Source organism: Gavialis gangeticus, unplaced genomic scaffold (assembly GCF_001723915.1).
Source record: "Gavialis gangeticus isolate Ggan-Ray unplaced genomic scaffold, GavGan_comp1, whole genome shotgun sequence".
Classification (NCBI taxonomy): Eukaryota; Metazoa; Chordata; order Crocodylia; family Gavialidae; genus Gavialis; species Gavialis gangeticus.
In genome coordinates, this window is record NW_017729001.1 from 16,894,939 (window position 1) to 16,906,635 (window position 11,697).

Consider the following 11,697-nt stretch of genomic DNA (forward strand, 5'->3'; position numbering starts at 1 on the left):
AACAAAACAAAACAAAACAAAACACCGTAACAAGAAATGAAAGCACTAATTTGTCTATCTTTTTCAGGTGTTAAGATAACTGATTACAATAAGATTACAAGTATTAATATGAGGAAGCTTCTGTGTACAAATTAAAAATTACACTTTTCATTACTGGAAAGGGTTTTTTAGTTCAGCTGATCTGAGAATTTTTTTTTTCTCTTCTGTTTACTACTGAAATGTGTTCTAGATTATAACACTACAGAAATAAATTACTTTTGTTCTGTTGCATTACCTAGGCTAGCATTCCCTTTGCTGTTATTGGGTCCAACCAACTGATTGAGGTGAAAGGGAAAAAAATCAGAGGTCGTCTGTACCCTTGGGGAGTGGTTGAAGTTGAGAATCCAGAGCACAATGACTTCCTTAAATTGCGTACAATGCTAGTGTGAGTAAAAGCAAATGTTGAATCTTTGACAAAAAGACTTTGCTTTTTTGAAAAATACCTCGCTTTTGTACCTTTCCAGCAAAGTGTCCTTATTTCATTTGTGGATGTTTTTGTTTCTGTGTACAGAACACATCTTTCTAGCCGTATTGATTTTACATTCTGGAGTTTTTTGGTTCTTAGCAAGTGAAGTGATGTACAGTGAAAGCTTTGCTATCTGGCATGAGTGGGATAAGGAGGGTGCCAGTCATCTAAAAATTCTGGTTATCGGAATTAATGCGGTGATGCGGGGTGGTAGATGGCAGTGGCAACTGCCGCTGTGTACAAACTCCTTTTACCCCCGCGGCCCTGCTCAAGAAATACTTTATGTGCATGCCAGATAATAGAGTATTCTGGTTAATAAAATGCCAGTTATCACAGCTTTTACTGTACAAATATATAGCTTGTATATTTAACTACATACTGATTTTTTTTTTTTTTCTGCTGAATCGCATGTGGTGGTGATTTTGGAAGATATGCTTTCTGTCAACTTGAATATATTAGTAACTTTCTTGCTTGCACCTAACTAAGCTACTAGTAAAATAAATGAGCATAAAGAAATAGTTTTTACAGGTCTAGAAGACTTGTAATATACTGTAGAGTTTATGATGACTGAAGCCACCATTGTTTCCCTTTTGCTTCATACTGAGCTGTCCAGTTCAAGCCTGTTTTAAGATGTTCCTAAGCACTTCAGTATCCTCAGAGATTCCTTGGAATACTTTTGGAGCCACTCTGCTTCCATGCACATGCACACCTGAAAGTTTTATGCATGTTTTTGTGTGCTGTACACATGTACAAATTTATCTTTACATGTTCATAGATAGTTAGGGGGTAGAAGGGACCTCACAAGAGGTCCAGTCCCCCTGCACGAGGCAGGAAAGACAACTGGGGTCAGGTGTCCCCAGTGAGGTGACCATCCAGTCTCTTCTTGAAGATCTCCAGGGTAGGTGATTGCACCATCTCGGGGGGGGGAGTTTATTCCACAGTCTGGACACCCTGACTGCGAAGATGTTTTTCCTAGAGTTAAGCCTAAAGTGGTCTTCCAGGAGTTTGTGGCCATTGCTCCTAGTTTTCCCCAAGGGTACCCTGGTGAACAGTTGTTCACCAAGCCCTTGATGTATTCCCCTGATGTAGTGCTAAGCTGTCACCAAGTCCCCTCTTAACCTTTTTATTTTTTTTAGGCTGAAGAGGCCCAAGTCCCTCAGCCTCTTCTCGTATGGTTTGCCTTGCAAGTCTCTGATCATATGGGTGGGTGATTGTGATTGCTGTGTGACGTGTAAATAGAGGGATTTTTAATGACTAGAATTGCAGCAGAGAGGCTTGAAGCAATTTGTTCTGTTGGTTTATACTTCTAAAGTGCTCTAAAACAGAAGTTAAGATAGATTAGTTCTTACCTACTGATAATGTAGAAAGTGCCACTTAAGTGCAATAAACCTGATTTATTAATATACACTGTATGAATAATTTGGCGGTGAGACACATTTTTTAAAGTGAAAGTGTTTATGGTAACTTTGTTACTGGAAACTTAATTTCATTATAGATTTCTGGCATTTTAGCAAGACTCTCTTAGACAGAGATCACCCTCTGCTGGTCACCCTTGATGTGTGTCCCTCTACGAATTGAAAGGTTTTGCATACCAGAAGGCTGTGGCACTGGGGAAGGAGATACCCTTTGAGCACTTAGCTCATGACATGGCTTTTGATTACGAAGCATAATGGAAAGGCAAACATGACTACAATTTGAAGACTTCTGCAAACATCTCCTCTGAAGTTGAGAATAACAATACGTAGCAATACAGCAGAATCAAGTTGGCTTTGAAGATCATTTTCAAGAAGGGAGGGGTGGACTTGTTGCCACTGTTCAGATTATGTCCTTCAGCCAAATAATTTGTTACTGCTTACAGATTGAGTCCTAAGTATACACAGCACTTGTGTTCTAGAAACAGTGTACGTAAACAGGTGATTGTGCTTGTGGAAGACATGTAAAACATGAACCAATTTCCCTGTTGTAGAACGCACATGCAGGACCTGCAGGAAGTGACCCAGGATTTGCACTATGAGAATTTCCGTTCAGAGAGACTAAAACGCACTGGCAAGTGAGTATGAGCTCCTTGGAGCTGTGCTTCTGTTTATCCTTTTGCGCACATACTGTGGGGTGGATTTTCTTTCCCTGAAGTTCTTTCCTAGCTCCTTTCTTCTGAAGTGCACCATCAGTGTCTTTATCTAGAAATGGTTTTAATAGGCATTATTTCAGATGGAAGAGTAAGTAAGTAATACCACATACAGATTGCTGTCTTGTTGGGTCCTGTTTTCATATCCTCTCCTTCATCCTTCCCTTGTGAATTTAGAAGTTTAAAATACATAAAGTAGCAGGGAAATTGCAAATGTTATATTTTTTTTCTAATAGCAGACTGAGAGAAATACTCAGTTGCTTTAAGTTTATTATTTTAACTGAGGCCTAGCCTCAGGGAATTAGGGTCAATGCTACTTCTCTTCTTAGTGCGAGGCTGGCACTTTTATTTTGATTTGACTTTGTCTTGTTCAGTGACTGGATATTCAGACATACCCAGCTAGTTTGGACAGGCTCCGTGTATTTGGTTTTTGTTCCAAACTGTTGGTGTTCCATTGGCATTTTATAATTAGACTTAACTGTCCTCATTCACCATGCATTTTTGTGCCGTTGACAGGCTTAGTTTCTTATGTGAGGAACGCATCTGCTAATGTCGCATCCTTCCTGATGGCAGCTTGTGTCTTTCCCCACTCAACGTTAAAATGTTTAATATTCACAGAAATATTTTAAGTTTCAAGGAGAGCAGAAATAACCCTCGCAGCAACTAGTTGATAAACTTGTTCTGTCTGTGGTGGTAGAAGGTGGAAATGGTGGAGGAAATTTTTCAGTTTACAGTAAATGACGGAACAAGACCTGAGATGCTTCCTGCACTTTAGTGTGAAACTAGAGAAGGAAAATGAGAAGATGAGTGACAAAAACTTGCACTACAGAGTATTATATATTGTTTGCTATAGTTTCTTAAATCAGTATGCCTTCCTCCAGTGTGAGAGAGCACTCAGTTTTCTTCTGTCTATATTGTCAAAAGTATGAGATTTGAATCTAGTCTGAGACTCTGCCGTCTATTTCCTTACTCCATTTAATATGTATTTATGCCTGCTAGGCCTGTTGAAGAAGAAGTTGTAGACAAAGACAGGATCCTCCAACAGAAAGAAGCTGAGGTAAGGCAACATTCTGACACGTTTTTTTCTTTTGATTTGTTACAAAACTTAAATTTAAACAGGTGTGGTATTCAATTTTTGGGTGATCCAAGTAGCTCTTATAATGAGGTCTCATTATAACTGTTTCCTGTGCTGTAAGAGAAGCTTGTATTAAAGTAGAGATTATTGCATTCAAGAGACCATGAAAAATCCCTTGACAGAAGTGTTTTGGTTGTCTTCTGAATAATCTCCATGTTTTATTTTCCCAGCTTTGATTTCTATGTTCTAGTCCACTTGACGATCTTAGGCAACAGGTTGTCTAAGGTTTTAGTTTTGGAGAACAGGGACTTAAGTCTTGTGTGCAGTTAGTTGTCTGTACAAACTTAATTGTATTTTGTGCGTATGGCATTTACATTTACTTGGTTTATTTATATATTTATTAGAATTATACGCTGTTCTTCCCAACAAAGACTCAAAGTAGCTTACAATAAGAGAACAACGTAACTTCTAAAACAGGTTATAGACCCATATTTTGCACCTTGGTGCTAATTCTCTTTAAATATATGGCATATACTTTTTGCTTGAACATTCAGACCTGCTTACATGTCTTAGCTCGGTTATTCCTTTCAAGCAACACCTTGGGAAAGGTAGGTCAAAGGTAAAACTGCTTCTTTGATGTAATTGAGCAATACTGTATGTTTCATTATGCTATTGCAGCGTATGTGATTCAGTATAAACACCCTGAGAATGAGCTTGTCCTTACACTTTTTTGCATAGTGTAGAAGCACATTATTGTGTCTTAAATCTTTAGATTATTCTTGAAGTAATTGTTAAAGTGCAAAAATAATTTAATAGTGGAGAGATTGTGAATTGCCTGATTTATCTTAGCACAACAGGATGAGTTAGTGTCCTGTTGTCTGTCTGTCTGATCTCTTAATTTTTCCATCAGCAGTAACTCTTGCTCCCCACACCGTCCCCCCCACACACACTTTAAGCTTGACTTCAACCTTATTGCAGATAGATTTATTTTTCCTTTTTTTTTTTTGTACTTGTCATATTAGAAAATGACAAATGCAACATCAGTAGTTCTTGGCTTGGTATCAAACTGATGTTTGTTAGATCAGATATTTCCACCATGCAGATGTAGCACTGAACTTTGTTTAATTCTGCATGCTGTTGAAACCACGTTTAAGTTGAAGCTCTACAGTATGTATATACAGTATGCTACATCATTGATCGTTAGTCTTTTTACCCCCTGTTTTACCTTAACACAGCTTATCTCTAGGTCACAGTTAATGAATGGAGGAAGGGCATGATTAAAAGGTTGTAAAGCTTAAACTGGCCCTAACAGAGTCTTAAGAAAGAAAGCATCTCTATGTGATAGTATTTCAGGTGTACTATAAGAGGAACCTAACATTATTATCTCCTGAATTCCCTCTCTTCTTCTAGCACATGTAATAAAAATGGTCAGCTCCTGCTAACTGCCTTGTTGGCACACTTTTTTGTTTGGAAAATTCCTCGCTGTTTTACTATGGGAGATGAGATGGCAATATTTCTTTTATTGTAACTCGTATGGTGCTAAAAACAGCACTGCAAGCTTGTGTTCTGGCAACGTTAGCACTCACGTTGGTGAAACTGTGTGGTGGTGCTGAAATACTCAGAGTATTGTACCCACAAATTGGAAATCAGTAAAGGCACTGTATTCAGACTGAAAAACAACAGAGCAGCATCACTTGCTGCTTTGAAAAGTTTCAGAAGCATTATTTGGAATTTTTTTTCTTGTTACATGGACTATTCTGACAGCAGAGACTGACAGATGTTTAGTGATTAGTATTTCTCCTTGTTTTAAATATAAAACGTGCACATACACAGATGCAAATATGTGGTCAGAGCAATCAAGACTTAGACATTGTCCTTCAAAAAGTTTATATGTTCCCTGTGGGACTAGCCAACTCTAAACAACTGCTGTTAAAGTTCAGAAGATTAAGCTGAAACTTGAAAAAACATAGATTTAAACGTTCAATGTCTGCTGTCCTTTAAGAGATTGAGAGGCTTTTTTGAGTCATTTTTGGATAAGCTGGCATGGAATCTCTTCATCTGCAAGGCAATCCGTAAGGTATAGGTTGGGGAGGAAAGGGGTGCAGAGGAAATGGGCTTACATTCTTTGGCCTTTGCTGAGAAAACAAACATCCATTTCCCCTCCTGCTTTGCATTCCCATCGGTAACGGTGCTTGAAGTTCTAGTACAGTTTTGTGAGGTTTACATAACCTCAAAGGGAATGAAAGTTTGGCTTGGTGCCAAGGCCATCATTATCAAGGCATCACTTCTGCTAAATAATGTTCCTTTATTATATCAAAGGACATGGCCCTCGGCCAGGTGGAATCATTAATCTCTAACATGGATTCTTCAACCAAATTACATGTCAAAAATGGTCTTGTGGAGATTTAATTTGGCTTTTCTACAGATAGTGGGGTGAATATTTTTTTCTGTTGATCTGCAAGTATAACACGACCTGCTTTTATGAATCAGAGGAGTGGAAAAAAGAAAGTATTGGTCGTTTATACTCTTGTAAATCTATTGCAGTTTAGGTTATTGTGACATTTTGCTATAAACAGTCCCAGTAATTTGCCTAGTAAAAACATATCCTCTTGCATCAAACTTTTTTGCAAGGACATTTTATCTCATTGAAAAGCTAAAACAATAAAACTTAAAGTCTGAGGCACTTGAATGGGACTGTTAGGCTGTGAAGTCACTATGGCATCAGGGTACATGGTTTCTAACCCCAGTTCCACAGCTATGAACCTTTCCTCTGCTTCAGTTTCTCCATGTATCAAAAGGCAGACACCACTTTTTGCAAAAGTTTTTCTGGACTTTAGGAGGAAAGGTGCTATGCAGGTGTGTAAACTAATTGCCTCCAAACTGTGCTAGTCAGTGGCAAACCAAGCAGCCTGTGATGAAGGTGCATACCTGGACATTATTCTCTAGGCAGTGGGCCTTATCTCACTTGTGTTTGTCCCCTGCGCAGTAAATAGAGAACCAGGTAATAGTTGAAGTGTGAGGAATAAACCACAAGGGGGCAGTGTCCTCTGTTTACTTGTCATTTATTAAGTATCTTAGATAACCCTGTACTGGATATTTAAATATAGTAAAATTAGTTTTTATTGCATGTGTTTGGGGAGATACTTAGTTGAAACTGTAGCTGAATAAAGTACTCCTGTGAAAAGGCAAGCATGACTGCTGTTAAGAATGGAAGGGCACCAAACTGATGAAAAAATCTTTAGAGCATGATAAATTTTTCTTAGGAAATCGAGGGGGAGGGAGGAAAAACAATCATCAGTGTCAGTCTGGTGGAGATTAGAAAGGGGTATATTTTGCCTCCTTTAAAGTTGCTTTTTGAAACCATGTAACATACAGATACAATGTTCTAGTGGTTGTTTCAAAAGAGAAATACTTGCTCATAAAGTACTGTCACTGAGCATAATGATTTGTTGTCTTTTAAAAAATATAGTGCTTATAATGCCACTGTGTCTTGTAAGTGCTGGCATTTCTCTTGATGGAACTGTCTTTTTATTTTTTTTCAATATAATAATTTTGAGTAGACTGTTTTTCTTGGCCTTAATTAACTGGATTAGTTATAACCTCTGGTATTGAAGGTATTTTTAACAAATACAGCAAGTTTCGTGGGAACGTCCTGATATTACTGGAGAGTCCAGTGCTCCAAGTTCTGTTTCTTTGTCTTGTCGTCTTCATGCAGTCTCCTCCTAATCTGAATTTTATTATGACGGAGAATCTGGATATTTCTGTCCATTATTCCATTTAGTTGAAAAAATGAAAGTTTCATTTTCCAGTTAAGACGTTAGGTTCTTATCCTTTTCCATCTATGGGGTTGTTGCCTAAGCATTACTCAACCTGTTTAAGCACGACTTTTACAATGTGCAGTACTGCTGGTTCTGTGTTCTGGCCAAAGCCTACAACCCTGTAGGTTATAATTAGCCATATAATGCTGAGTTGTATCGCTGAGGTTTTTCGCAATGGCAGGATGCACAAGAAGGGTGCTGACTTCTTCTTTCTTTGATATCCTTGGTATTGCATGGTTCCTTTTTAATTGTATTCTCTTTTCTCCTGCAAAATGTCTGTTTCTTTGCCTTAATAATAAGGGAAGTTAAATTCAGTCCTGGTGTGAGTAGCTCTCTCACCATTAAGATGTGTAGATTTTACCCTTAGGTAATTTTTGTTTTTGGACTTCTGCTTTGTCAGAATTTTTGGGAATTGCATTTCAAGAGATTCTCTCCTGCTTTTTGTTCCTGGTTTATATCAGCCCACTCAGGTCCCCTATTACAACAGCCTCCCTTCTCAAGGGATAAATGTGAATTCTTTGCGGAGCATGTTCATACTGCTCCTGCATCAGCAAGAGGATTTGCTTCTGAGCTAAGTGAGATCAGAGTATGCTGCTCCCATGATGTTTGCAGCCCCTGCCAACCTAAGGAACAAGAGACTGTGGATGTATATGAAATATGAGCTTGAGTCTCTTGTGTGGTCTCTCCATAGCTCTGCTTCAAGGAGTAGAAAGAGTGTGTGCGTTTGTCTTTATATGCAGTTTGGCTGGTCTCTGACATTCTTTTTGTGAGGAGGAAAGGGATAAGTCACTTGCTGCTCTAACTTGCAGGAGTGACTCTTTCATCCTTTCCTCATTTATAAGGATGAATATCAGGCATCACTTCTCTGCATGCAATCTAGGTCAGCTCATTCTCCCTGAACCATCTTTTCTATCATTACAAAATCAATGGATTGAAATGATTTTGTTGGCTTCCGTACATATAATGCCACCTCTTGCAGCAATGATGACTTATTTGAAAGGATGTGCTAAATATAGTCCCTTGTATGCTCAGTGATTGAGGGGGGGAAGAGGGAATAACTGATTGTATGCAATGAAACAAATAAGTCAGTCTAATTAGGTCTGTTGTGTACCCTGGGTTCAGAAAAGGAGTTTTGGGGTGTCTCTACATGTCCATTTGATGCAGGAGCAGTTTGCTTGTGAGTAAACACTTCCAGGAAGGCATCTGTATGTTCAGAGAAGCAGGAGCAGATTTGTTGCAAATGGCAGCAAATTGCTCCTGCTTTCTAGAGCCCTGCAGTAGGCCCCTGCTATGACCAGGGGGAGCTCTAGGTTCCCCCTAGGTCAGGGATGGGCAATTATTTTGGGCAGAGGGCTGCATGACAGGCAGCCCAGGGCAGATTAATATTAATTTTCTAAATTTTTTAGGGGCCTTGTGTGCTGGATAGAGTGGTCTGGCGGGCCAAATCTGGCCCTTGGGCTGCATTTTTGCCCACCCCTGCCCTAGATGCTTGCCCAGGGGCTGGCAGGGAGCACAGCAGGGACAATGTTCCTCTGCCTCAGCAGCAGGGAGTTCCTGTCCCCAGCTCCCCAACTGGGGGCAGGGGACTTGGAGAGAGCTGCAGGGGAGGTACCAGTCCCCTGCCCCGATTCACTGGTGGGGCAGCCAGCTAGCTGTCCAGGGAGGGGTTGGGACCTACCCCACCCATGCAGCTCTTTCCAGGCCCTGTGTCCTGATCACCCAACTGGGGCATGGGGCTGGGATGTGCCCCTGGCCAGGACAGTTCCTAGCCTCTGCTCTTTGATTGCGGGGTGGAAGCACAGCTGTGTGGGTAGCTTAATGAGCATTGCATGCCAAGAAAGATCCTGTTGTTAGTATTAACAGGGTTTCAGATGCTTGCCATTAGTTGATTTCTGCAACTAAATGTATGGGGAAAATACCTCATGCATAGTGTTTGCACTACTGTACTTCCTTTGTGAACATCAGCACCCTATATCAAGTTGGGTAAGCAAGGTCCCTCTCTTGGGGAAACTGAGGCAGAAAAACCCAACCTCACCAATTTTTTAAACTGTGCCAACAGCTAAATAGAGAAGCTTATTAAAATTTGGAGAGAGAGAGGAAAGCAAGTGTTACTAAGTACTCACACTTTCAATGTTAAATGCTGCACGTTTTCTTGGAAATAACCACAGTTTAAGACACGGATACATCAGTGTCTTACCACATGAGAAAACAAGCTAGTGATTATATTATGCTACATGATATATTTTTTTGAGAGTTACATTCATTTTAGATTCATGGTAATACGAAATGAAAAGGAAATAAGTCACTGAGATGGATTTTCAAATAATGTCACATCATCCTCCATCTCTCACAAATGCCCAAGTATCATTACACACACAATCATATAAGTTACACATGCAAATTAAGCACACATTTGCACATGTATTTTGTACTCTTACAATTCTGAAAAATTAAGCCTTCTACTATTTGCCTGCAAGTTGTACATAAATTTGTTGTAAATTTTAAACCACAGAGCCTATAAACCAAACAAATTAAGTTTTTGTGCAGCAGTTACTCGTTGCTATGGCAGCAGGGCCCTGTTATTCCATTAAATAATGGCAATAATTATATGGCAATGTCAGATACTATTTAAATTTTAGAATATTAGTTGGAGAATATTGTTGCTTTTAGTCTTTGGGGGGGAAAAAGACCCCCCAAAGTTATATTCTAATCATCTCTCCTACCCAAGAATTAGGCTTACTTTTGTTCTTTACCACTTTGTTTTTAGCTTCAGAACCATACACGTAGCCCAGCAAATGGGGCACAGGACTAAGGAGTCAGGAGACGAATTCCATTTTCATCACTGATGAGTCACTTAACATTTAGGGATGTTTCTTCCATTTTGCAGAATTGCCTGGTTAGTAAAACCAGACAACAGGCTCAAAATTGACATTCACTCATGGTGGTATGGGCTAAGCAATTGTAGTAACAAATAAAGCTGCTTCACCTTATTTACCTACACAAACACAAAGATCAACTTACAGGTCTATGAATATGACTTCAAAAGATTTGGGTTTTTACCACTGAACTCTCACAGTCAGGATTCTCGTGTGGCATATTTGCTTCACAGTTGAGTCATACATGATCTTGATGTGGCATTTCATGCCAAGAAGATTTCAGACTGGGACACGTGTTTAAGAAAGATGCGTCATAGTTAAATTCCATATTGTTAAATGCAGGGTGGTAAAGATATGAGACCTGTCTTCTGCCAAGGGAGAATAAGATTCACAACTTCTTGTATATTGAGTACTTGCCCTTGGATGCAAGAGAAATGGAGTGTTAGTTGTCCAAAATCAAAATGCAACATGTCATTTTTTTTCCCTTCACAGTTGCGTCGCATGCAGGAGATGATTGCACAGATGCAAGCCCAGATGAGGATGAAGCCAGGTGATGAGTGAGATGCCAAACATCTGGCTACACAAGGTACAGTTTTTTTTCATGTGCATGTGAAGTCTGTCATGCTTCAGTAATAGAAAGTGGAATCTTTTGTCATTTCTTCACAATGATGTTAATAAACATTGGTGTTGGGGGCTTAAGAAGTTTTAGAAACACTAAGATCAGTGATGAGCTAAGTAGATAGAGATCCTGGGGGTATTTTTCTGTTGGTCGCTGGAGATCTTCATAGAATCATAGAGGTAGGGTCAGAAGGGACCTTGTAGATCTTCAAGTCCGACCCTCCGCCTGAACAGGAGAAAAACTGGGCTCAGATGACTCCAGCCAGGTAGGCATCATGCCTCCTCTTAAAGACCCCCAGGGTAGGAGCCAGCACCACTTCCCTTGGAAGTTGGTTCTAGATCCTAGCCGCCCTAACTGTGAAGTAGTTCTTGCGGATGCCTAATCTAAACCTACTCTGACAACTTGTGGCCGTTATTCCTTGTTATGCTGGGGGGGGCTAGGAGAAACAAGGTCTCTCCCAAACCCTTCTGGTCCCCCCCTAGTGAGTTTATAGATGGTCACCAGGACCCCCCTCAGCCTTCTCTTGTGAAGGCGGAACAGGTTCAGGTCCCGCAGTCTTATTGTAGGGTCTTCCCTGTTGTTCCTGGATCATGCGGGTGGCCCTCCTCTGGACCCTCTCAATGTTGTCCACATCCCTCCTGAAGTGGGGCACACAGAACTGGACACAGTACTCCAGCTG

The 11,697-nt window shown here is 40.0% G+C and overlaps 1 protein-coding gene across 1 annotated transcript in view; it reads left to right on the forward strand.

The window, feature by feature from the left end:
- The window catches only part of LOC109290455 (septin-2), a 73,701-nt gene that overhangs the window by 42,798 nt on the left and 19,206 nt on the right, over positions 1-11,697 (forward strand). The window contains exons 9-12 of the mRNA XM_019506966.1: positions 279-424; positions 2,472-2,555; positions 3,630-3,687; positions 10,892-10,985. Of these exons, the coding sequence (XP_019362511.1) occupies positions 279-424; positions 2,472-2,555; positions 3,630-3,687; positions 10,892-10,960 (357 nt within the window). The 3' untranslated portion in view covers positions 10,961-10,985. The remainder of the gene's footprint in view (positions 1-278; positions 425-2,471; positions 2,556-3,629; positions 3,688-10,891; positions 10,986-11,697) is intronic.